This window comes from Microtus ochrogaster, chromosome 1, assembly GCF_000317375.1.
Source record: "Microtus ochrogaster isolate Prairie Vole_2 chromosome 1, MicOch1.0, whole genome shotgun sequence".
In the NCBI taxonomy this organism is placed as follows: Eukaryota; Metazoa; Chordata; class Mammalia; order Rodentia; family Cricetidae; genus Microtus; species Microtus ochrogaster.
Genome location: NC_022009.1, coordinates 91,142,698 through 91,168,140, shown reverse-complemented (window position 1 = coordinate 91,168,140; position 25,443 = coordinate 91,142,698). Strand labels below are relative to the sequence as shown.

Genomic DNA, 25,443 nt, shown 5'->3' with positions numbered 1-25,443 from the left:
ATAAATAAATAAATTTGATAGATAGCACAATTATAATAAATAAAAAGCAATTATGATAAATCACAAGCAGAGACAAAAGAGTGAAAAAATGGTTTTTTTCTCCTTCGTTTTTCTCCCAAAGAAACAGACATAAAATATTGCACTTTCTCCGCTATGGTCATACACATTTGGAAAACACATGTAGTGTCCCCCAGATGTTTATCATTGTTCTCAGTGCAAAGGACAGGGAACTCACCAAACAGTATCCTTATCCGTAAATACAGTCTCGCAGAGAGTGGAATGAAGAATGAATGAATGAATGAATGAATGCATGAATGAATGACAGATGGCAATGAGTACTACCAGGAAAAAAAACATGGTAGGCACGAAAACAAATAGAAGACTGGGTGGCGTTGCTGTCACTGAGACAGTCAGGGAATGCTTCTCTAATAAATGACATTTGAGCAGGATCTGGAACAAGTGGCAACCATGTGGCAGTGTGTCTGAAGGAGAGACATCCAGAGGAGGAAAGATTAGCTACAGAGGAATTGCATTCATGGATCGAAAAAGCCAGCAGTTCATCAGGCCTGAATCACCATCCATCCACACCTTCTCCTGTATGTCCGGAGCAACCATTTCCTTACTTATGCAGAAGACTGTTGAAAATGTGCTCTATAACCTTGTCACCATCAGAGGTATGAGCCATAGTAAAATCTCTGATAGTTTGAGTAGACTTGTTCACATACACACTCAGTATGCAAGCCATGTACCAACTGTCTTCTTCCGCTCCCACAGTCCTGGGGGCCAAGAAGGTTGATGGTGAAAGTGATGGGGTGGACAAGTCAGTGTCCTTGTAGATTGGCAGTCTGATGCGGGTGTTATGTGACACAGTGAAGACTGCCTAGGACTCTGGTAGCTAAAACAGTGCCTGGAAGGTTCTAGAGTACAAGGAAAGACTCTGTAAGGAAGTGACACAGAGTGAATGAGAAGAGAACATTCCAGAAAGTAGGCAGATGGTCCTGAAGTGGGAGGGAGCAAATTGAGTGGGCTGTGGTAGAAGAGGTGTGTCTGGACGGTGATGACGAACAACACCTTAGCTCAGTCTGGACACAGAGGCCGGGGTCTGGTCTTGAACAGATGGGATACATTGGAGAGGCATTAGACAGGATAGAAATAGGACGAAATAAACACTGGGATGTGAGGCCACTGGCTGCCCAGTGGGAAAGCAGGGGTGCAAGGTAATATCCGTGGACAGGTAAATGAGATGTGTGCATTGCCTTAACACTGAAAACAGCAAGGGAAATCAAGAACTAATTAAGAGATAGAATGAGCTGGTCTTGGATTGAACTCAGTACAGAACACAGTGATGATTTCCTAGGGGTCTCCTACTTGACTTTTGACATCACAACATTCCATTCATTTCCTTACAGTAGGAAAAAATAATAATAAGACACCCCAGCTCAGACACTAAATACCTAGTACAGAAAAATCTTTCTTTTCTCATTGATGGCCAGGCTAGTGCTAAGGGGTGTCTGGATCTTAGATGTGGAAGTTACGGTGCCTACACAGCTTTATAGCGCTGGACTGAGCGGTCACCAGGCTACATCCAACTCAAAGGAGATGAACCTACACTAAATACCACCTTTCCTTTGGACTTTATTAGGATGACATTTTGCTGGTAACACCTACAAGGAAATTAGCCAAGTGGGTGACACATTCACATTTTCTTTTCAAGAGAAAATACAGCAAAGACCTGTTCTAAAGTGATTACAAGCATGTGTACTGGTGTGTAGGTATGTATATGTGCGTGCAGAGGGCTGCAGAAACCAGAAGGTGTCAGAGCCTCTGGAGCCGGAGTTACAGGCAGTCATGAGCTGCCCCATGTGGGTGCTGGGAACTGAACTCAGGACCTCCTAACAGCTGACCTATCTCTCCAGTCCCATGAAGATCCTTTAGAACACAACAGAACACCACACAACATAGCATCCACAGGAGTGGCAGCAGCAATCTGGACGAATGTCAAATACAGCACTTAGGTTTGAAGTCAGGTGGGGTGAGCGAACAGAGATCTAATCTTTGGAACAATAGCCTTTCTGTGAGTCCATTCTCCATTAACAGCCATGGGGGTGGAGAGGAAAGCCACCCTCTTCCTACCAAGAAGACCTTGGGAAAAGGCTTCTTCAAAAGATAGCCTAAACAAAGATGCAGCCAAGAGCCTGTATAGACATGATCCTTCTCCTGACTAAAAGACTTGCTGTGTATATTACACCCAGAATCCAAGTAGGTAGCTACAGATATCCAGAAATGGAATGAAGCTGTATGGATTCTTATATGCCCCCCTAAGGTCCTTATAAGACCCTCAGAGGGATTTCATCACCCTAAGGAGACAACAGCACTAAGCGACTTCTTGTAACTGACAACGAATAAATCCACATGAACTCAATTTTGTTCCTAAATATGTGTCATTTAGTCTTCTGCCTTCTGAACCAGAATGGTTTGCCTCCTGGAGACACACCTTTCTGTGTCAGATTGTATCAGGAAGACACAGAACGCTGTAAGCTTATACGTCTGCAGGAATTATCTTTAAAATCATTTAAACCACACTATTTCGTGCTATATAGGGGAAATTGTTAGAATATTAAGGATGGAAAACTAGATATCAGATATATTCTGGTTTGGCAGTCTCCCACTGTTCCCCTATAAGAAGTTTCTAGACCTCTCAGTGAGGTGAGCAAAACTGGGTCATTGCGTATCAGGAACAATAGAAAAAGCAAGTTAAAAACTACAGGCTGTGAAAGCAGTAACAGATCATGCAGCTGGAACACACACAGCCGATCTTTGAGTAGCACTGAGAGTCGCTAAAACACCATAAAGAGTGTCATGGAGTGTATGAGCTACCTTCATCTTTCAGGAGAAAAACCCACAGAAACCAAAAATCCTGAGCTAATAGCCAGATTTCCAACCTGGATCCAGAGGGGCGGACAGAACTTCCAGGTAGTGATCTAATCACAGAATTCTGTTTTGAAACATATATTATGATTGTTTTCAGAAGCAGTGATTCACGCTGTTAAGAAAGTTAAGGAGCATTGTCAGTGGAGACAAAGCAACTCCCTTTATTAGCCCATAAAGTGATCCTACAGTAACTCCTGTGTCATACGGACAGCAGCAGATAATTGATAAAGATTCCCCACAAGAATAAGACATTCACACAGCAATGACATCAGGGAGGGTGCTGCCAGCTGGATGGTTTCACAAAGACCAAGCAGCCCCAGGGCATGGATGAATCAGCTGGGGTCTAGAGGAAGCTGACTCCGAAGGCCCAAGAGGCAATGTCACACAGTGGAGTGTGAAGCCTTCATCTGCACATATTAGACACACTGTCCCCAAACTGCCCATCTAGAAACAAGACCACAAAAAGTCAAAAGAATTTTCTGGCTCTATATTCCTAATATTCCTATATTCACTCCATTTCCATTGCACTTTGGATGCAGACAAACACACTTCCTTCCCATTATTTGAAAGTAATTTGTAAGAGCCCAGCTTACTCCCCTGGAACAGAGATTCAGTGTTGTGAGATGGCGCTGCCCTTCGTCCTCAGGATCCTCTGAAAGCAGGACACTAAGGTGGCTTTCCTTCTCCAAGTGGTTTATCTGCTCCCAGAGTAAGACCACTTTCTGAGCTTTTGAAGGCTTGATCCTCTATCCCCCCAAAAAAATAGCTAATGCATTTCTGGGGCACATGCAAAAGAGTTACAAACCATTGAAGACAATGTTGTTTTAGTCCATGAGTGTTGCTATAACAAAATACCTGAGGGATTATTCGATAACAGAAGCTGCCTTTCCGAAATCAGGAGGTCGGGGACCCCAAAAAAGGCCACACGCTGGGGTCTGGGGACATGGAGCCAGGACTCTAACATCTTCGGTAGGACTGTGGCTCCACAGCTGATGCTATCAAGCTCCAGTCCTCTGCCCCCCATTGCAATAACAGCTCCTGGACATGTTTATCTGCCTCATACATTCCTCATGCATACTGTGCATCACTATTGCCGTGAACCATAGGTAGAATAAACAGGTAAAATAAATATGAGACAAACACGGTTCAGAATGGGGGCAGAGGAGCCTTGTTAGAGACCTGCCCAAGAAATCTTCAGAGAAATCCCAGACGAAGGACGCATCTGACTTTTTTAACCTTTGAAGGGGTGACAGGAATTTTTCACTATAAGCTTGAGTCCGACATAGCATTCATGACAAAGACCATAGGAGAGCCAGGCAATGGATAGAACCATGAATTAGGGGTTAACGTTTGACTACAGCACAGACATCTTCACACTCGGTCGGTTCCAGAGGCTGCAGGGAGACCTGGCCTGATCTGTAGGCTGTGGGAGAGATCTGCTCCTTAAGCATGGGCACCGCCCTAAAGGGGCTGGGCCTGAGTTCTAACAGGGCACAGGTGTGGATGACTCTGCCTCCATAACACTGGGCACATCTAGTGAAAGAAAGCCATCTTAGTTACCCAGCATGACTGACCCAGCGACACAATGCTCCAAGAAATGTATTGTGTCCCATTCTTACACTGCCATGATATGCTGATTACATCTTGCTTTCAAAATGAAGATGATTCATTTATTCTGATTCCTGCGGGTTTTTTATTATCACTATTTATTTTATTACAAAACGTAACAACACCAGGTTAAGTTCTGGTATTATCTTGAAAGATGTGGTTTAGGACACTCACTGAACTTCTGAGATGTCGGGGTAATTTCAGTGCACCCTAGGTGCCAGTGTCCCCAGTCTGGCTCTGGTGGACACATAAGCTCCACAAATTTCACATCAGTGTTCTGGTCAGTGCCCGAAACGAGATGACTGTTCTTCTAATCACATCATTCAAAGGTGACTTAGCTCTCAGTAACAAGTCCAAGGACTGGCCACCAAGGCCTTGTCTTTAAGGATCTTAGTTTTCAGGGGAGTCAAATGTTCAACAGGTCTACTGATTGATATCCAGCATCCTCCTATCCTGAGCTCTAAATGGATGCTTTTCTTTATCTAGGAAAGGGACTCCTAGGACCAAGGAAAATGTCCTCAATTCTTGCCTTTAGTATGGAAATGGATGTAGAAGTCACTGAGGGCATCCTCTTTAAAAGCAGACATCTCTGAGCAGCCTTGAGAGGGCCCAGGCAACGGCATTTCTAACCACTTTCCAGGTGATGCCAGCATGCTGCAGGCCAGCAGGCCACACTTGGAGTAAAGAGGGTCCCGTCCACAGATGAATAACCGTGCTTCCGAGAGAATATGCATTGCAATACTTGAGCTGTTCATTTGCTTCCAACAAAGGATGACCCATGAACTCTCCCCTATTGCATGTGTCATCTGAAACCCGAATGACCCTCACAAGTCTCTGCTCCATTTTTAGATGTAAGCTTTCAAATTCCACAAGGCTACCTCCCCCACACACACACACACAAAGATAAACATATCTCCATCTGTAATAATAAAGGCACCTATTCTGAGTTCTCTGGGGGTCATGGATCTACACCACAAGCAGCTAATGATTTCTAAGTCTCCATAATGACCAGACCTTTACATGAGGGTTCAGTAAAGGACTCGCCAACTCTGGCTGCTTCAGATGCCAGGCAATGGCCACTACAGACACAGGGGAGAAAATACCGCACAGATTGGTGACCGAACACATGCAGAAAGCCAACTTACAGAGAAAGCATAAATTCCTTAGAGGAAACACTCTTTTAGCATATCAGTAGGGATAAACAAACAATAGTTGAAGGTACCTGAAGGCACTTAAGGACAGACGCTTTTCAACAAACTTCTCAAATTCCTGTTTATACTCTTAAACTGCTTGGTAAATTCTTCATTCTAAGTCTCCTTGAAAGGTTAGGGTTAGCCCAAGTCTCCTCTCTGAAAATTAATGAGGTTTTAGTGTACTCAGAAATAAAAAAGTAGTGTCAAGGTTATATTTGATTGGTCTTACCCAAGAACTTTCTAGAATAGCAAAATATTTTGGCTGGGTTTTTAAATTTTAATTGTCTTTCATGAGCACCAATACTTACTTGGCCATTTGTAAACAACAAAACAGCCTTTCCCCTGCCTTTTTAGCTGGCCGGAGGAGAGAAATAAAGCGCTTGAGAACACTGATGAACCACATCATAGCATTGTAGCTCCTTCATTATGAAGGGATCCTCAGATCTAAGAAACTCCAGGTTAAACCAGAAATACTGATCAAAGCTTAGGTCTCTGAGCACCTGAGCTGAGCAGTAAGCCCTGCCACACTTTCAGTAAGTCAATGGACTATAGCTGCCAAGTTTTTGGTGTCGAAAGGTGGTGAATTCATCTCCAGGGCTGTATATTCTATGGCCAGAGTGGCCTACGATAAGTCAAATTTCAGAATTTATCTGCAAAGCAGAAATGCTAAATAGGCCTCATTCTGAAGCGCTGGAGTCTGTGCGGCTGTCCATACATACAACACACATAAGTTCATAGACATGTTACATGCTAGCGCTTCCTCTGTTGCCAGCCTTGACCCTGAAAGAGACTCACTAACCAGAAGAGAAGAACCGCCTCTTAAAAACACACCAAAAGTGTGGTATTCCTAACCACAGGATGCAAAGATATGGGTCCTTAAGCTATCCTAGCAAGAGCTCACTTCACCTCCAGTTTAAATCTGGAAAGTAGTTAATATTCTTTGCCTGTTTCACAGTTCCAAGGCTGTTGGGGACTTTCACTGGGGTACCCAGTCTTCCACCTTACCTTGGCTAAAAGAGTTTTTTTCTCCTGACGGTAAAAATGAGAAATAATGTGTATTATGGTTTTAAAACTTTTAGAACTGCAGCTATTCACTATTTCTTAGAATTTTATTTGGAGCATATTTTTTGGTTTTATTTTCTGGGGCAAGGACTTATACTGTAATCCAGGCTGGTCTAGACCCCCTGCATCCCTGCCTGCTTCAGTCATTCTGCTGTGAACTCATATCCAGCATGGGAGAAATTTATTTATTTATTTATTAAAGATTTCTGTCTCTTCCCCGCCACCGCCTCCCATTTCCCTCCCCCTTCCCCAATCAAGTCCCCCTCCCTTGTCAGCCCAAAGAGCAATCAGGGTTCCCTGCCCTGTGGGAAGTTCAAGGACCACCCACCTCCATCCAGGTCTAGTAAGGTGAGCATCCAAACTGCCTAGGCTCCCACAAAGCCAGTATGTGCCATGGGATCAAAAACCCATTGCCATTGATCTTGAGTTCTCAGTAGTCCTCATTGTCCTATAATTAGTGATCCTAGAGAAGCTAAATAAGAAGGTGAACCCAAAGAAAAACATATAGGCATCCTCCTGAATATTAACCTTCATCAGGCGATGAAAGGAGACAGAGACAGAAACCCACATTGGAGCACAGGACAGAAATCTCAAGGTCCAAATCAGAAGCAGAAGGAGAGAGAGCACGAGCAAGGAACTCAGGACAGCGAGGGGTGCACCCACACACTGAGACAATGGGGATGTTCTATCGGGAACTCACCAAGGCCAGCTGGCCTGGGTCTGAGAAATTTTGTAAATACATTCAACCTCCAACCCCACAGTGAAAGTGCTAGTAAGAACCATGCTTTCTCTAACAGAATGAACTTTAAAATTTACTTTTAATCATGTGTATGTGTTGTGTAAGGTATATATGTGTACGTGAGTGTGAATGCCCATGAAGGCCACGAGAAGTCATCAGCTCTCCTGGCACTAGAATTAGCATGTTGTTGGGAGCTGCTAGTGTGGGTGCTAGGAACTTAACTCTGGTCCTCTGACAAAGCAGTACATGTTCTTAATCAATGAGCCCCCTCTCCAGCCCCCACAATCAGCTTTTAACAACTCCTGTACACAGTAAAGGAACAGTATGACCTTGAACTTCTGCTATCATAGAGAAAAAAATCCTATCCCAGGAAAGCATAGAGCACAGTCAATGCAAACACCAACCTGAGGCAGACCACAATATATACTAGATTTCATATATACATACATACTCATGATGCACAGTTGGCAGACAGATGTCTAGTGTAGGTATATATAGATATAAATGGTACAAAACACACGCACTTGCATAGATTAGCCCTCCCCACTGCCTTGTGTTTTGAACTAATAATTAACACTGGGCATTTGCAATCACTGAAAGTGTGAAGGGGCAGTCTCACCGGTGTTGATTACAGAAATCAGTACAAGCCATAGAGAAGTTATCCCTGTGTGCTCCCAGACTCAGACTGAAATCTGAGCACCTGGGCTGGCCCTTCCAGGAAATCTGGAAAGGAAACCTCATAAGACCTTGAGAGCCAAAAGGGCAGCTCTTCCAGACTTTGGTGGGCACAATATGAGAGCCAGGCGCCAATGCTGTTTCTGTCTCACCCTTGGCCTTTCTGAGAAGCAAAATCCTAAAGCGTTTGTCTTCTTTGTCAGCAATGGGTATGACACTCCAAGTGAATGTTTGAATTTGATGTTCAGAAATTCAAAGATCCTTCGTGGAGACAGAGACATGAAGTGGCGTCCATCAGCTTTGATGGCAAGGCAGACAGTGGAAGGAGAATGAGGTAAACAGTGATCAGATTCAGAGAGAAACGCCATCAGTGCCAATCAATCTACTGACCAGAAGCTCAAAAGTAAAGGCCTTTGGAAGTTGTAACGAGCTGTGTGGATTTTAGGACAAACTTCAGAGGTACAGTTGACCAAGGTATTACTCATCAACTGAACAAGCCATTTATAAATAAATGCTTCCTGACCAGGAAAAAATATTCAAACAAAGAGCTCTTTGTTTGGGAGGTGGTTATCTTGCATTTCCGACAGCAGGCTGTGCATGCTTCCATGCATGTGTGCATGCATATGTATGTGTTCTCCTTACTCTCTATCAACACTGGCTTTTTGGCCACATCTTAATTCCTGACGTATTTACTCATATGGTTGGGTGTAGATATTAGTCTTATTTATACAAACCTTTTCTTGAATGACAGATAAACTGTAGGCCCCAAGAAGAAGGGCAACCAGGCTCCTTAAGGATCCTCTGTTTTCCCCACCTCCCTATCCCATGAATGTTGAGTATACTCAGAGGATCTGGCACCCAGTGTCTGCTCCCCCAGGAAGCACTCATAGAAGGGAGTTGGGGAGCTTGTGACAGTATCCTTCAGGGAATGAGTGGTTGTGGAAGTTCTGAAGAATCTCGCAAAGCACCTAAGTGGGTACAAAACGGTAGAACAAAATGTGCTTAACAATTAGGTCAGAGAATTCCTTTCCTCCCGCTGAAATTGCCAGAAGCGGGTAGCCATGGAAAATCAGAACCTGCTTCACTGAAACCTTCTTTTAAGAGTAAATGCAAGCAACTCTGACTCCTTCCAAAGAGGACAGGCTGTCCTGTGTTTTCATTAACTTTCACTGTTGTGACATATCAAGAGAAAGAGGGAGATGAATGTCCCCAGAAGCTTTCATCAGAATGTCTGATAATGGCCTTTAGAACATCACTGGTGTCCCTGGGTTTCACACACCCAAATCAAAAAGGAATCCCATGGCCCTTAGCAGAAGCCAATATAAGAGTCTGTGCATGGATATCTCTACCTGGCTTTTGTGATAAATATCTAATAAATAGTTTTATCCTAATATTGTAGCAATTGCCCTCCAAGCAGAATGTTCAAATTTCCTTCCTTTCAGCCTATCCCAATGCTCTTTGTTACCCTTGACCCCTAATGCGGAGCCTGTGTCCTCACTGAAGAGGAAGTGCAGCGTCACAGAGCAGCTCCCTGTAGCACCACTGGGGTCACAGTGAGTGGTCCTCTCTCTGCTCAGATTACAGGGAAATGACAGCTCAGTCACCTGGCAAACATTGGCACCGACTCCAGAGAAGTATGATTCATCACTCATCCACTTGCAAAAGCACACAGGTGCTGCCGGGAGAAAAAAATCACTTCCGTTCAACAAACATGTAGAGAATCATGAGAAAGAAGCACCGAGCACTTCAGGTAGTCAGCAGGTATGTTCTCCTGGGCTGATGTAGAACAAGCCCAAGTACGCTGGTTCCATCACTGGAGACAGGCAATGCTGGTTCCATCACTGGAGACAGGCAACGTTGGTTCCATCATCACTGGAGACAGGCAACGCTGGTTCCATCACTGGAGACAGGCAACCTTGGTTCCATCAATGGAGACAGGCAACGCTGGTTCCACCATTGGAGACAGGTAATGCTGGTTCCACCATTGGAGACAGGCAATGTTGGTTCCATCACTGGGAACAGGCTGCTGTATTGTTTTTATTGTTTGTTATATAAAAACACACTGTGTCCAAGTACTAAGAAATCTGTGATCAGTTACCTAACTGTCCATCATACTTGAATACTTTGGATATAAAGATTAGAAGAATTATACATTGAAATGAATTATGACATCTCTGCTCTACATCTATTTTCAGTTTAAATTTCATTTTAGATAGTCTCACAATGTTGTCCAGGCTAGCCTTCAACTTGTGATCCTCCTGCCTCAGTCCCTGAGTGTTGAGGTGACAGGTATGCAGCGCCATGACGAGAGGGCTCTTATTTTGAACTCAGACATATCCAGGATCTACTGAATAGAGACTCCGAAAATGCAATGCATGGAAATGGGCCGACATTTGAGACAAGTTGTATCTGAATTTCTTGTGGGAAATTTTCTCAGTGTAGGTAGAGAATCTAGACAACCTACATGGTCAGACCCTGGAGGACTTCCACAAAGGCCAGAGCGAGTTCTCAGACCACAGTTCTGTCGCTGTTAAGATGGGCATAATTTAAAAAAAAAAAAGATGGGCATAATTTTATCTCCTCTAATTTATGGAGACATTACCAAGATCAAGTGAAATAAGATGTTTTTATGGAAGTTGCTGTACTCCTCGAGACCAATGATTGGCTCTATAATTCCAAAGACTCGCTAGAAGAGAAGCCCAGGACCCTATGCTCCTCTCCCAGATGTGTGCAGTAGCGTCCTAAAGTTCACATGAGCTGAGAACTTCATCTTTGCATTTAGCCACATGGACGGTTTTAGAGCCATGCCTGTGAACCTAGTTTTGAAAGAAAGCATTTATCCCAAGCACCCAGTTTTTAAAAGTGGTAGCACATGGCTGCGATCCCAGTGCTGGGGAGGAAGATCCCTGGGGATTGGTGGCCAGCCAGAGAGCCCTGTCTCAAAAAACAAAAATGTGGGGAGCGTTGGAAGAACACACATGGTGACAACCTCTGGCTTACACGTGTGTGTGTGTGTGTGTGTGTGTGTGTGTGTGTGTGTGTGTACAACAGCGTGAATAGAGTGATGGTTCTGCAATTTAGACTACATACTGCTTTTGCAGAGGGCCAACTTTAGATCCCAGCATCCATGTTGGGCAGCTCACAACTGCTTATAATTCCATCTTCAGGGAAACCCAATACCTCATGTACCTAGACTCATATGCATAGACCTACCTGAAAACAGACACGTACATTCTAAAAATAAAGTTTTATGAAAGAGGAGAGAGAGAGAGAGAGAGAGAGAGAGAGATGCCCATGACCAGGCATGGTAGCACACACCTTTAAGCCTAGCACCAGGAAGCCGAGGTTATATTAGAACTGCTGTGGCCTTGGCTGTACAGCAAGACCCTAACAGAGGGAGTGAGTACAATAAGGAACATGGAAGGAGAGGGGCAGGGAGAGGGTGAGAGAGATGGAGAGGAGACTAAGGAGAGGCAGCGACTGGAGGAATCATGATAGGGATTCAAATTTGGAAGTAGGAGAAACTTCTGGAGCCAGATGCTGGCTGTGATTGTCCAGCGAAAGAACTGCATGATGTTACTGCCTTTGAAGCTGTCCTTAAAAAGGACTAAAATGGCTCCATCTGCGCTATGCGTGTCTTTGAACAAAGGGAAAGAGGTGCAGCTGGAAGGGTGACAATGAAGTGAGCGCCGTAAGCCGCTTCCCTGAAATGATGTACAGATCAAACGGAATCTCCTAAGAAAGGCTTTAAGGAAACCCAGCCAATGTGTCAACGGCCTGCCAAAGACCTTATGTCCCAGTCTGTGGGCCATAGTATAAAACCGCAGGCAGAATTCCTAAAACAGAGCACATTCTCCCTAAGGGAGACCCAACTCTTCGCCCAATTTAGTTCCTAGCCCTTCCCTGTAGTATACACATACAACATGCTTAGTGTTGTAATTACTGTTGTGTTAGTTTGCTTGTATCTATTTAGGGTTTGAGGGGAGCCAACTACCACGTTTTCATTCCTTTGTGGCAAATAGGAACGAAGTGGAACCAGAATCTCTGGGCATCTCCGTGTAAAGAGAGCAACAGAGCACGGTTCTAAAGCTATGTTCAGGGCCACAGAGCTCACCAGAAAAAGTCAATCCCTCCCCCTCCCCCTCCCCTTGCTAGGCTGCTCTCCTCATCCCAGATGCTCAGCAAGGAAAGTATGAACTGCATTTGCTTATCACACACATCCAAAAATATCCAAGTGGGTTTTTATGAAAATACACTCGAGGTTAAACTTACTATAAAGATAACAAATTCAATTTCAGTGCTCAGGAAATTGGTTATTCTTTGTAAAGGGCCTGAAATGTTTTCTATACACAAATCATTCAAAACTGAACAGCTTCGAATTCTGCACCTATAATCCTGATGGAGTTTCATTTTGCAAGTTACAAATAACAACTCAAAAATAAAGGTCATTGTACGGTAGTAACTATTGGTATTTAATTACTTGACAATATGATATAATCACCAAGACATGCTGGGATCCAAAGCCAGTATCATGAGGGCATTGTGTGCAAACTTATCTTCCAATCCATGAATTGTTAGAAGATGGCATGGAAGCATTTTGAACCAACACAGGCTAAGTGGGCACAGAAGTGTCAGTCTGTGTCTGGCCCTGATAGAAAACTTTGTCTTTTCATTTCATATCAAAAATGCAGATTATTATGGACTTGGCATGTGGCCAGTTGGTAGAGCCCTGACTTTCTGGTCTTTGGTGCCACAATGAAAAGGATCGAAAGTTTCATTTCTGGAGGTCCTGAGAACCACTGGAACCTGGTGAGCAAGTGGCACAAAAGGCTCCCTGTGTGCACCTTCAACAGAGCTCCCTGAGAAATGCCACCAGGACAGAAAGAGCTCTTTGTGTTATGTTAGACATTTGGAACACATCATCTTGTAATGGTTCTGTAGTCAGAAGGAACCCTGGAGACTTCCAGCACAATCCATTCATTACACAGATGTTCCTTGACTTACAATGGGTTAAATCCTCATAAACTAACTCAAACTCAAACTAACATGCTGAGCAACAACACAGCTGCATTCCTGCTCAGCTCTGAGTGGCCCATACTTGGGCAAAATCTAACTCAAAGCCTATTTTATAATGAAGTATGGATCATCTCATAATATTTATTGATTATTGTATCAAACATGACAAATCACACGGCTATCCAGATCCTCTTTCACACCTCTATGGAACTGAACACTCCCACCAGAGACCATTTGTCCTTAAAGCTAAGTCACGGAAAAGTTAATAAGTCGCCGCGGCACACACAGTCATGGCAGAGAGGCAGAGGAACCATCGGTCTACATTTAGTCCTGCTTCACTTTTGCCATTGACCCTGAAGTGGGCAATCAGCAAGCATCAAGCCTTGGTTAATACGGCTCCATCCCGGAGACTACTTTATACCTTTCTATATTATCTGTCTACCTTTTAAGACTCAAGCATCACCTCCCATATGAAACCCTCAGAGAATGATCACTGCTCTTGCAGAGCCTGTAATACATATGAAGTAACTGACTTGTTTTGCTTTCTGAAGATTGGACAGCGAGATTATGCCATATGCATAAACGCTGTGATGCTTATTATGAAGGTGAGTAAGGTTATAGCTTAAGCTGTAAAGTGTATAAATGCAGTTAGAACCCTAGGTTAGAAATAAAAGGGGTCCCCTCCCATCAACGCTTGAGGCAGGTGGGAGAGCTGGTGGTCCTGAGGTCAGAAGGGTGGAAGAACTGGCCCTGCCCATCATTAGCTGCAATACTCAGTAGAGCAGGTCCTGAACCTCCCATGGGAAGCAAAATTGAGCTAAGCCCATGGGTGGAATTGTGGCTGAGTTAGCCCCGAACTTGTGAGCATCGGAGAGATGTCCCTATTACCTGTCTGCTGTGTGGTAGCCTGAGTCAGGGAGAAATGACCCTCCAAACCTGCCATGTGGTAGCATGAGTCAAGGAGAAATGGCCCTCCAACCCTGCCCATCAATAACTGAAGTTGTGAGCATGGAAGAGATGTCCCTGTTACCCATCTACTGTGTGGTAGCATGAGTCAGGGAGAAATGGCCCTCCAACCTGCCCATCAATAACTGAAGTAGGTAAAGAGCTGGCCCTGAGGTCAGAAGAGTTGGAGAACTGGTCCTGCCCCTGACCAGCTGCAGCACTAGGGAGAGTAGTCCTACCCCACTCCTGGGCAACATAAGAACTGGCCCTGAAGGTGTAGGTGTGGGTGATCCAGCCCTGAGGACATGAAAGCGGGAGAACTGACCCTGCCCCTTGCCCATCTCTACAAGCGGTGAACTTGCCAAGGCAATGCAGGAGAGTTCTCTCTATTGGTGAGGACAGGGAAGAGCTGGCTGGCTGATCAACCCTACAACTACCCAGGCCAAGAACGAGGGTTATGAATTGGCTCACCCCAACATTCACCCCATCTATGATCTGCTAGAGCATGTGAAGGGGCTGGTTCTGCAGACTCAAAGCTGCAGGATCTCCACAATCCAGGAAAGCAGCAAAATAACCAAGAGGAGTCACAGTGAGGACCCAGCATCAACTGTGTAGCAGAAACTGGAGGCTGTGAACCAGATCAATGACTCTTTGCAATGAACACGTGCAAGAAAAGATACTTGGATAAAAGGGTTTACTGTGTGACTCACTGTGTCACGCTACAGCTTCTACAATGAGATTGAAAATTTTTTTCCTCCTTTTTTCTTCTGTGGCCTGAGAGGCCAAGGCCTTGACTCACTGGCTGTCTATTCGGGCTGTATCTGAGCTCTACAAGAGCCTAACTTAACCCAGATCTCTAGAGAAGAGCCAGGATATCTGGGGTTCTTCAAGCTATCTGGGAGGCTTCGGAGCACAGTGAGGTGAGTCCCACTAGTTGCAGTCAACAGCCCTGCTAAGTTCACTACCATAAGTGTGGCAGCAACTCTGGAAGAAGCCTGAGAAGAGGGTGTAACCCGGAGACAGAGATACTCAGGCGGTGACATGCAACTCACTGTATCCAACAGACAAAAGGTACAGTCAGTGGCCTTGAGCCAATTAGATGCAAATAACACGGCTATCTACAAGAAGGGAGAACTCATCAGGCCAGCCCATTTTAAAGGCAAATGGCCCTCCACTTACTGAAAAAGAGAAATGAAATTGTTAGCCCCAAATTTGCCCACCAGCAAAGAAAATACTCTAAAACCATATAACAGTCTTAAAAGCTATACTGTAGCAAAATGCATCTATGGCTCTGAACAAAGTTTAGTGCTAACCACAGCATCTTAAAGACATTGTGCCAATCAGTGTTTTTGACACTAAAAAGATTGCACAATCCTCTACTCCTGGAAAAAGTGTTTGAGTATGCTGGTTGTTTGAATGCAGCTATCAGTAACCTTAACATTATCACTAGTTGCTTGGAATAGGTGAGTTATCCTGTGCTACACAGTGCAGAAACTGTTTGTGAAGACCAACATCCCACTTGGCCCAACAGCTGGGTTTGCAGGAAAGAGGAGCGAAAGCCCTACAGGCGTGTTTTACAGAAAGGGCCTCTAGATGCAATGATGTGGGAGCCCCAAAAGCTGTTGCAAGGAGAACCAGCCCTCCTTACAGCCACTTTCAGAGCTGTGTCCTATTGGATAGCTTAAGAGGTACGGGGCTGAGTTACTTGCAGGAAGAGAAAAGGATTCCAGAGTTAAATAAAATTGGGAAAAAATCTGGTGGTGCTACAGGAAACAATGTCTTCTGGATCCTGCAGGGTGGGTTCAGACTGTTGCCAGAATGACTATATGGAAAAGCACGAAAAATCTGCCCTTGGTGGTCTACTTCCCCCTCCAACATAAAGATCCCAGCGCCTTTGGCGTAAGTGCCCATGGGTGCTCCACTTAGAGCTAAGTATCCTATTATCTTGATTCTCTGCGCAGTGTCTTAAGATAAAGTCTCGAGGCCTGACACATCAGAATGAGTTTAAAATAGATACCTGGATCATACCACGGTTAGACTCAAACCAATCTCAGAAGGTGGGCTCTATAAAACCACATTTTTAATTCTGCCAACAGTCTGAACCCCACAAAATTACTCAATCCCATTCTGTAAATTTCTACTACACAAACGGACTGTCTAACATAAAGTTCATGATCACACCCCACAATAAAACACAAATACAACATTTGGTTTATTACTTCCTTGCAAAAATACAGACACATATTTTATGAAAAATGTTGAAAATTGAAAGGTATCTAAAGAGAATTATCTAGGGATACGGAGCTCAGTGCGCACCTCACACCCACCACAGTCCACGGGGCGTTAGACAGGGAGGCTGCAATGACTGAAAGTCTCATGGCTTGTTTTCCTTACTTATGTATTTGAATTGTTTAGCATGTTATATAAGTAAAAACAGAACACAACTGAGAGAGTGGGCAGTAAGTTGATACAGAAAATTGTTGCCGCTGAGAAAATCTACAGAAGAGCGAAGCAGAAGTTGGAGATGGGGCCAGTGCTTTCTCGGGCAGGAACATCTGAGTGGTGGCCTGGGAAGGAGGGGCTATGAGAGAAGAAACAGCAGAGTTTGAAGCAGAACGCAGCTCAACTCCAAAGGCCAGCCCCGGGATGAGAAAGGGTTCCTGAGAAACTATGATAGAAATTCAATAATACATGCCAAAAGCTTAGGAAATGTAAAATCACTGGCATGCATATAGGAATTTAATAAATGGAGAGATGGATCAGTGGTTAAGAACATTTGCTGCTCTTGCAGAGGACCTGGGTTCAGTTCCAACCACCTGTACCGTGTCTCATTATCATTTTTGGTTCTAGTACCATGGGATCTGATGCCCCCTTCTGGCCTCTGTGGACACCAAGTACACACATGGTACACATGCATAAGTGCAGGGGAAACAGTCTTCCGCATAAAAGTTAAAAAGTAATTGAAGGACAGAAGATAAGAAAATGAAGAGCTTTGGTCTATGTGGACCAACTGTCCCACTGAGACTATGGTGCCCGGAGGAAGGGAAAGAGATGGACGTTTAGAGCAAGGAAAGAGGCACTTTGGGGCTCTGAAGGATGGGCATTCATTTGAAAGAAGATTTCATTTTAAATTTTAAATAGCCGTAAGGATATGAAATGCAGTTAAGAGAGAAAACATCCCAGGAAGGGAGAGCTTCAATAAGATGACACACATCAGCCACAGTAGCAGAAAAATGAACTGAATGGAACGGGATGAGATCCAGGCGACCAGAGGCGACCAGAGTACAGCCCTCTAGCGGAGGACCGCTTGTGAATGACCCATGAGGATCCTTAGAACCCTTTGAAAACACACGCGCTCACAGTGCCTTTCTGTTTTAGCTTCTCCTTCCTTTCCTGTGCCGACAAAAGCAACAAGGGTTTGTTCCGCTGACAGCTCAAGGTAGAGTCCATCCTGGTGAGAAAATCAAGCCACTAGAGGAGCTGGTCACATGGTCACATGATCACACGGTCACATGGTACACACTATCAGGAAGCAACAGTGGATGAACGCAAGCTGTCACTCAGTTCCCTTTCTCTCTACAGCCTAGGATGCCAGCCAGGGAGTGGAGCCACCTGTGGTGTTTGCTTCTTTTTTTACCGCAAGGAAATCAAGACAATCTCCTGATAGACAGGCCCACAGGCCCTCCTCCTAGGCAAATCACAGTCCTGTCAAGTGGACAATTATCAGTACCATGGCAATGTCCCCAAGCACTAAAACCAACATGTTTGTGCTCCACAACCTCACAGAGGACTGAAATGAGACAAACTGAGGAACCATTATAATCCCATTTGAATTTGTCACCCTGGAGCACAATGTGTCTCCTCCAGCCCTGCAGGAACAGCCTACACCTCCAGATGGAAATCAAGAAATAAGGTAGACCAATATTCATTTTAAACATAAGGCTAATTTTTCTAATAAGTGTTACCTAATTATTTTGACTTATTAAAATAATCTCTCTATATTGTGGTGTCCTCCACTGACACATATACGTGTACAGCAGTAGCTGGTGTTTGGCCAGGTATGGAAACTTTAGAAGGTGGAGCCTTGTCTGAAGACTCGGGGGGGGGGGCGCTTTGAGGACTGAGAGTCTGGCCCTTCTTCTTGCTTGTTCCATCTATGCATCCCGGGGCCATTCATCCCTGCTGCGATGGAGAACAAGCCAATCAACTCTTTCTTCTCAAAGCTGCTTCTGCTCATGCTCTTTCACACGGCCGAGAAAAAAGTGTCTAGTGCATTCCATGTCACTAAAGTGTGGTCGGAGGCCACTGGACTCCCAATAGGGGCGGGGAATGCCATAACTTTTGGCAAATGGCTTGCAACTGTACTGATTGCTTTTAGGTTTGTTTATTTTCTGTGTTATATGGAATGCTGAATGTTATTTGTTCCTTTTGCCTTTCATTTATCAAATGTAAATCAGTCCTTATTAACTTTAACAATCCACGCTTTATCCATGGACTTTGACAACATGCAGAGTGGTAGACTCCTGGCCCCCCTGTACAACATAATACATCAAGAAGACCTACTATCCATACCTCTGATTTTTATTTGCTTAGATGCTTTATTTTGTCATACAGAGTTTTATAAACTTTCATGCAGGTATATAATGTACTTTAAACATATTCTTTTTTATCATCCATTATATTCCCCTTTAGCTATTTTAATTTTTATTATTTTTTAAGTGTGTAAGTGTTTTTTACATATATGGTTGTGCATCATGTGTATGCCTGGTGCCCCAGAAGGTCAGAAGAGGGCGTGGAAACCCCCAAAGCTGGAGTTACAGATAGTTGTGAGCTACCATGCAGATGTTGAGAATCAAATCTGTGTCCTCTGAAAGGGGAGTCAGTACTCTTACCACTGAGCAATCCCTCCATTCTCCTTTGGTTTGTTTTATATGGGAGACTATGGACACAGGAAAATACTGTTCTCTTTAAAAAATCCTAATGAGCCAGGTATGGTGGTGGCCACCTTTAATCCCGGCACTCTGGGAACAGAGGCAGGTGAATCTTTGCATTTGAGGCAACCTGGCCTTCAGAATGAGTTCCAGAAGAGCCAGGTTTATACAGAGGAACCTTATCTCAGAAAAGAAAAAAAAGAAAAGGAAGAAAAAGTAAAAAGTATTTTTCAAATTATTTGCCTATGTCATCTAGTAAATAAAATTAAGAATAAAACTAGATCAAATTACCATTTGATTACTGTTAAAGATAATTCTTCCAACATGTAGCCATAAGCTAGACTTGGGAGTGAGGCTGGAGGGAGCTTTGGAAAGTTACACATTATTTAATGGCTTCTGTATAAGAATTTCTATTTGTAAGCTAGATGTATCTGTCTCTGATGCAGGTGTGACTCAGAAAATACTTTTAAAGACCGTATGTACTTTTTATTTATCACATGATATATGTTTCTTAGGAGCTACTCGAAAACAAAATTGTACTGTGACTCTCATAAAAGAACTTATTAAAACATCTTATGATAAATATTCCATCGAATAAAAGTTATTCAGTTACTCATAAAATTATACATTACTTAGTGAAGCTCAGTATCACCAACAGGCAAATTTGCAGAATTAATTTAATTACAACAATTAATAGGTTTAATATTTAATGTAAAGAAAACATTTGTCATACAATAAAATTGTGTGGAAATAAAATTTCACGTGGAAGGATTCCTTCCCAAGGCTGTAGAATTTCTGTGCATGCCTACAGTATGTTATCAATGTGCCTATTCTACAAAAAATTATAAATTCTGGTGGGCAAACCCGTTCCCAATTTAATTAGCTTGGGGTTCTCATCCTTCCAATTCAGATGCTGCTGCTGCGCTTTGATCCTGTAACAGCTAGGCAGCATCAGGACCACATTGGTCCCGAGGAAACAAGACCTTCTCTGGCCCTGAGGAACAACACAGAGCCTGAGCCAGTGGCCTAGAAAACAAACCCAGGACTAAGCAGGAAGTTATGATTCTTTAGGTAAAAAAGCTCAACTCCACGCAGCTTCTGGAGCTACATTCTCACTGGACTCAAGTAGGAAAACCTGTGGCAGCCACAAACCAGCTACTGAGAAAGAGACCCTATATCCTGTCTCCAGGTCACCTGTCTCACCGGAACCTGACAGCAATCTCCTCTTCTAATGGAAACGGAGCCTTTAGGATCACAATGTCAACTACCTACTTGCTGGGGAAGCCCACTCTTAGAAAGATGCGAGACTCTTGAACACTTGCTGAGTTCTTAATCGGACTTAGGTTCTTGTTTCTCATGCAGTGCCATGAAATTTGACACCATTCTGGATTTTCTAAAAGGCTTCACTTATAATTGAATGCTGCATTCATTATTTTATTACTATTGTGATAAAATACGTGGAGGAAAGCAGCTTAAGGAAGGAAGGATTTCTTTCGGCTCGCGGCTTGGCTACCATACGCACTGGGCGGAGAAGGAGCACTGCAGGAATGTGAGGCCGCTGCTCAGACTGCACCCCAGTCAGAAGTAGAGATGGATGCTGGTGCTCAGCTCACTTCTTCCTTTTAATTCGGTCTGAAACCCCAACAAACAGGTCAGCGCTACCAAATTTAGGGCTGGCTTCCCACCTCAGGTCACCGAATCGTGTAGCTCCCTTACAGATATTCCCAGAGGTTTACCTTCTAGGCAACCCTGGACCCTGTCAGGATGATAGTACCGCATACCTTTGTTCTATCCTCTTGCAGGGTTGCACAGTTCTACCTGTTGGATTAGTAGATGAAGCTTCTAAGTGGGTCCTAAATATCCACTCTATAGTGGGAAGCGTCCTCCAACGCCATCCTGAAACGAACAGCACACGACTGTGGCTCCACCACATAGACAAGAAATCAGCAGTCATTTTCTGTCTAGAATAGAGTTGACTTCATTAGCCACGTTACACCGTGAGTTCAATCCAATTTCTCAAGCTGCAATAACACAATCATCCAACCTAATTATCTTCATTGCAAGTATTTAAAAGCACTTTCTGAGAGCCATCTCTTTCTGTGTCAGGCAGGATCAACATCAAGTCAACAGCTCATAGGGTCTCCGTTCTGTCTTTTTGGAAAGGTTTAGTACTGTAGGAAACGGTTGTTTCTCACAAGGGGGAATTGTCTCTCACCCTTGCAGGCACCAAAAAAGGGCTTCCTGGTCAATAAAAGCATCTGTGCGTAGCCACTCACAGCCATGCTTTGAAAACTAGATTCTCACGATCCCTTAAGCATAGCTGCTCTTGACATCCTACAGGACTGAGAATATCACAGTCTGGATAACTTCTACAACGCCACAGGACTGAGAATATCACAGTCTGGATAACCTCAACAACACTTTGGATCACTTGAAAGAGGCTTAGGGAAAAGAAGGAATTTTTAAAAGCAGGACAGTGAGATATAATTTGTACATGAAATTCCATCCCGGATCACCACCTCATAGAAATAATAATGGCCGCTCCCTGGAAATGCTCCAGAGGACACACTGTTTGTTTACCAAATGTCCCCAAACACTATTTCCAAACAGTTTATCTAGGTTTCTTTTCAATCATCAAAAGAGGAATCAACCTATAACTTTAAAAAAATAGATAATTTATTAGGAGAAAAGACATCTTTTACACATTTTAGATGAATTTGTGGCAAAATTTTAAAAAGAGCAGGCAGTCCAATTCCAACTCAAGCTAACCATTTGACTGCATCGTGGACCTGTGTCTCCTCTTGTCATCGAGCGAGCTTTCTTCTAACCCTGTGAGGAGCCCATTTGACCCGTGCCCTGGGCGAGTAACAAATTCACTTCTGTGGCTGCAGAAGCCTAATAGCTTGAGTGTTGAAAGGGAATGTTGTCCTCTGCTCCTTTGGAAAGCAGCTTGGCGACGCTGAAAGTGAAGGAATCTCACCACTTCTTGAACCCCAGATAAGCGACATCCGAGGCTTGCTTCCCATTACAAATACTGTGATGTACACTGCAGGAGACTCTCAAGCCACGGACACAACCACCCACCGCCCCCGCAGTCAGTTCAACCCAGCTACATCCAAAAGGGTGGAGAGTACACTCACTGATGTCTGAAGTCACTTGATGTCTATTGTAATGAGGCATTTAGGAACAAGTATGGACGCCTCTGCTATTTGGCGCTTAGGACCCAGCGACACACACAAGCCATGATCAAGCTTAACGTTCTTACCTTATACACTTGACCATACGTTCCATTTCCGACCAGTTCCACCAACTCAAAGATCCCTGCAGGGTCCTGAAGAAAAACCAACAAAAACAAAGTTTAAAACACCATGCAAGGCCCTGTCATCATCAAAAGCAAAGACTCAAAATAAGCAATTAAATCGCTTGAATTTGAGGGGAGGGCAGTTTTTAGATGCAACTACTGAATAGTATGAATTTTTAAAAAATGTTTAATTAGACCACAGCTATGAAATTAGCCAATTCACTTTGTTATTACATCACACCTTTAAGATCAATTTAAATCAGAGAAAAGGAAATTGCTTTCCATTCAAATAAAAGGGGTGGCTGGGGAAATGACTTCACAGAGTCCTTGCCATGCTGTCAGGGAATAATCCTTTCATATAGAGTGAAAACGTGCCACTCTGATTGGTTTAATAAAAGCTGAATAGCCAATAGCTAGGCAGAATTTCCAGGCAGAGAGGATGCTGGGAAGAGGATGGGGAAGACACCAGGAGACCCGCAGGAAGAGTGAAAGCAGGATGGACAGTACATAGGTGAGGAAAGTGGGCAGCCGGGCAGCACGTATGAATGGAAATGGGTTAATTTCATTTATAAGAGCCAGTCAGAAACAAGCCTGAGCTATCGGCCAAGCCTTCATAATTAATAATAAGTCTCTGTGTGGTTATTTGGGAGCTGGCTGGCAGGACGGAAAAAGACTGGCTACACCATGCATGCAAAAGGACCTGAGTTCCATTCACAGACCCACTTTAAAAAGCTGGGCATAGGAGAATATATCTCAAATCCCATCACTAAGAGCTCGAGACTGGAGGGTTCCTGGAACTTGCTGCCTGGCCAGACTAGCGAATCATTGTGCTCCAGGTTCAGTGAGAGAAAGGAAGCCCTGTCTCAACATATAAAGTGAGGAGTGCCTGAGGGGATAGCTGACATCGACCTCGGGCCTCCATATGTGCACACATATCCATGCATACCACACCTATATCCACATGTGTGTATCACCACATACAAACAATAAAAAAGAATCAGCAATGTTGTCACTATGGAATCAAGGTGATCTTGCAACAGTGAGGAAATATGAAAGGCACAGGTCACCTCGAGCAGTTTTTGGACTATTTCTACTGAAATGTCTGAGCTGCTTACTAGGGTGGATAACGAGAAGTAAACAAGGTGTGCTGGGCTAGTTTGTTTGTTTGTTTGCTTGTTTTTAACAACACAAGCAAGAGTGATCTAGGAAGAAGAGACCTCAATTGAGAAAATGACCCCCATCAGACTTGCCTTATTGCGCGATCTTATTGTCTCATGATTGATGTAGGAGGGCCCACCCACTGGCAATGCATCATTGGCCTGATAGTTCTGGGTTGAGGAAACAGAAGGCTGGGCGAGCCCAGGAGAGTAAGCCATTGTTACTGCTCTTTCTCCCATGTCTCTGTTCTTGTTTGAGTTCCTGCCCTGACTTCCCTCAATGGTGGACAGTGATCAAGACATAGAAGCCAAGTAAACCCTTTGCAATGCCTATGGTCTTTTATGAGAGCAACCTAATACATATTTCCAAAGCACGAAATAGTCTTCTTTACAGAATTCAACAGTCTCCAAGAAAGAAATGTGGATCTAGAAAGCCACCTCCCTGAATGTTTTTCCCTCTCATATCTGCAATGCTGCCCTGGTACAATATTCATTTGCAGTACTCACAGAGTAAATGAGGGACTTGGAATTCAACCTAAGAGAAGGATTATGGAAGTTTCTGGCAGCAAACAGGTTTCTATCAACCCTCCCCTCAAAGCCAACTAAGTGTCATGGGGCTCCGTGAATGTCTGACAGTCACCGCTACTACTGCTAAGCCACAATCCCAAGAAGTGGAGAAGAAAATGAATCCATAAAGTCCACAAAAGTTCATAAAACTCAAGTCTGAGCCAGAAGGCAGCTTTCACCCCTAAGATTCCTAACCGATAAGAAATTGTTTCTTTAAAAAAATAAACTGAGACCAAAAAATAACTCAGGAGCTAAAGGCCAGCAAGCCTGAGGGCAGGAGGAATCCCAGGAACCACTTGGTGGAAGAAAAGAGTCAAGCAGGTTGTCCTCTGAACACACATACACACACACACACACACACACACACACACACGCATCCACACACACATGCGCGCGCGCGCGCACACACACACACACATACAAGCTAAAAAAAAAGTGTAATTTTTAAAATGTAAAGGAATAGCTGAAGAGTCCCAAGCACAGCCATCCACAGAGGCTAGACAAATTAGAGCAAGGATTGAAGCGACCCTGCTGGAGAAGTCACTCCTGGGCTAGGCAGGGACAGGGACAGGAGGTATTTAGTGAGACTAATTAATGCCCTGTCAGCATCAGAGCACAGAACTGCCAGGTCTAATGATTTCTCAAGAAAACCCAGACATTTTCCTTAAGGTGTGATCTAAATTTTAAGTGTTAGTGACTTAATTGAACTAATATATATATATATATATATATATATATATATATATATATATATATATATATATATAGAGAGAGAGAGAGAGAGAGAGAGAGGGGGGGGGGGGGGTTAAAAACAAACTAAACATAACCTGAGAGCAGAGCCTACCGCTAGTGAACGCACAGAAGAGCAAGCACCTGATACACATTATGGCAGGTAGGCTTGTAGAGTGGAGGGGACCGACCGTTAGCATCAGACATAGGACCAAAAGCAGCTGTAACTTGAGCACTGTGTGACCCCAGGAGGGCCTGGAGGCACAGGCTAGTGTCTGAGCCAGTCAAACACAGGTGGCTTTTACCCTGCTTTTACCCCCATGAAGAGCTGACATCTATTAATACCTAATAGTAATCATTTTTGGGTTTTGAAAAGGTCGGATAGCCAAGGGTGGCCTCTAACTCACTATTGTAACCCTGTGTAAAGGGTGAGCATTAACCCTGACCCTCCAAGTGCAGGGGTCACAGGTGCTGGGTTAGAATCCAGGCTTTCGTTCTGCTCCTGATTTGGACCTTGAGATTTCTGTCCTGTGCTCCAATGTGGGTCTCTGTCTCTGTCTCCTTTCATTGCCTGATGAAGGTTAATATT

The 25,443-nt window shown here is 43.9% G+C and overlaps 1 protein-coding gene across 6 annotated transcripts in view; it reads right to left on the bottom strand.

The window, feature by feature from the left end:
• Tnik (TRAF2 and NCK interacting kinase) overlaps window positions 1-25,443 on the bottom strand; it is a 417,009-nt gene that overhangs the window by 298,676 nt on the left and 92,890 nt on the right. For all 6 annotated transcript variants that reach the window (XM_026782809.1, XM_026782806.1, XM_013347814.2 and 3 more), the window contains exon 2: window positions 22,366-22,431. In XM_026782809.1, the coding sequence (XP_026638610.1) occupies window positions 22,366-22,431 (66 nt within the window). The remainder of the gene's footprint in view (window positions 1-22,365; window positions 22,432-25,443) is intronic.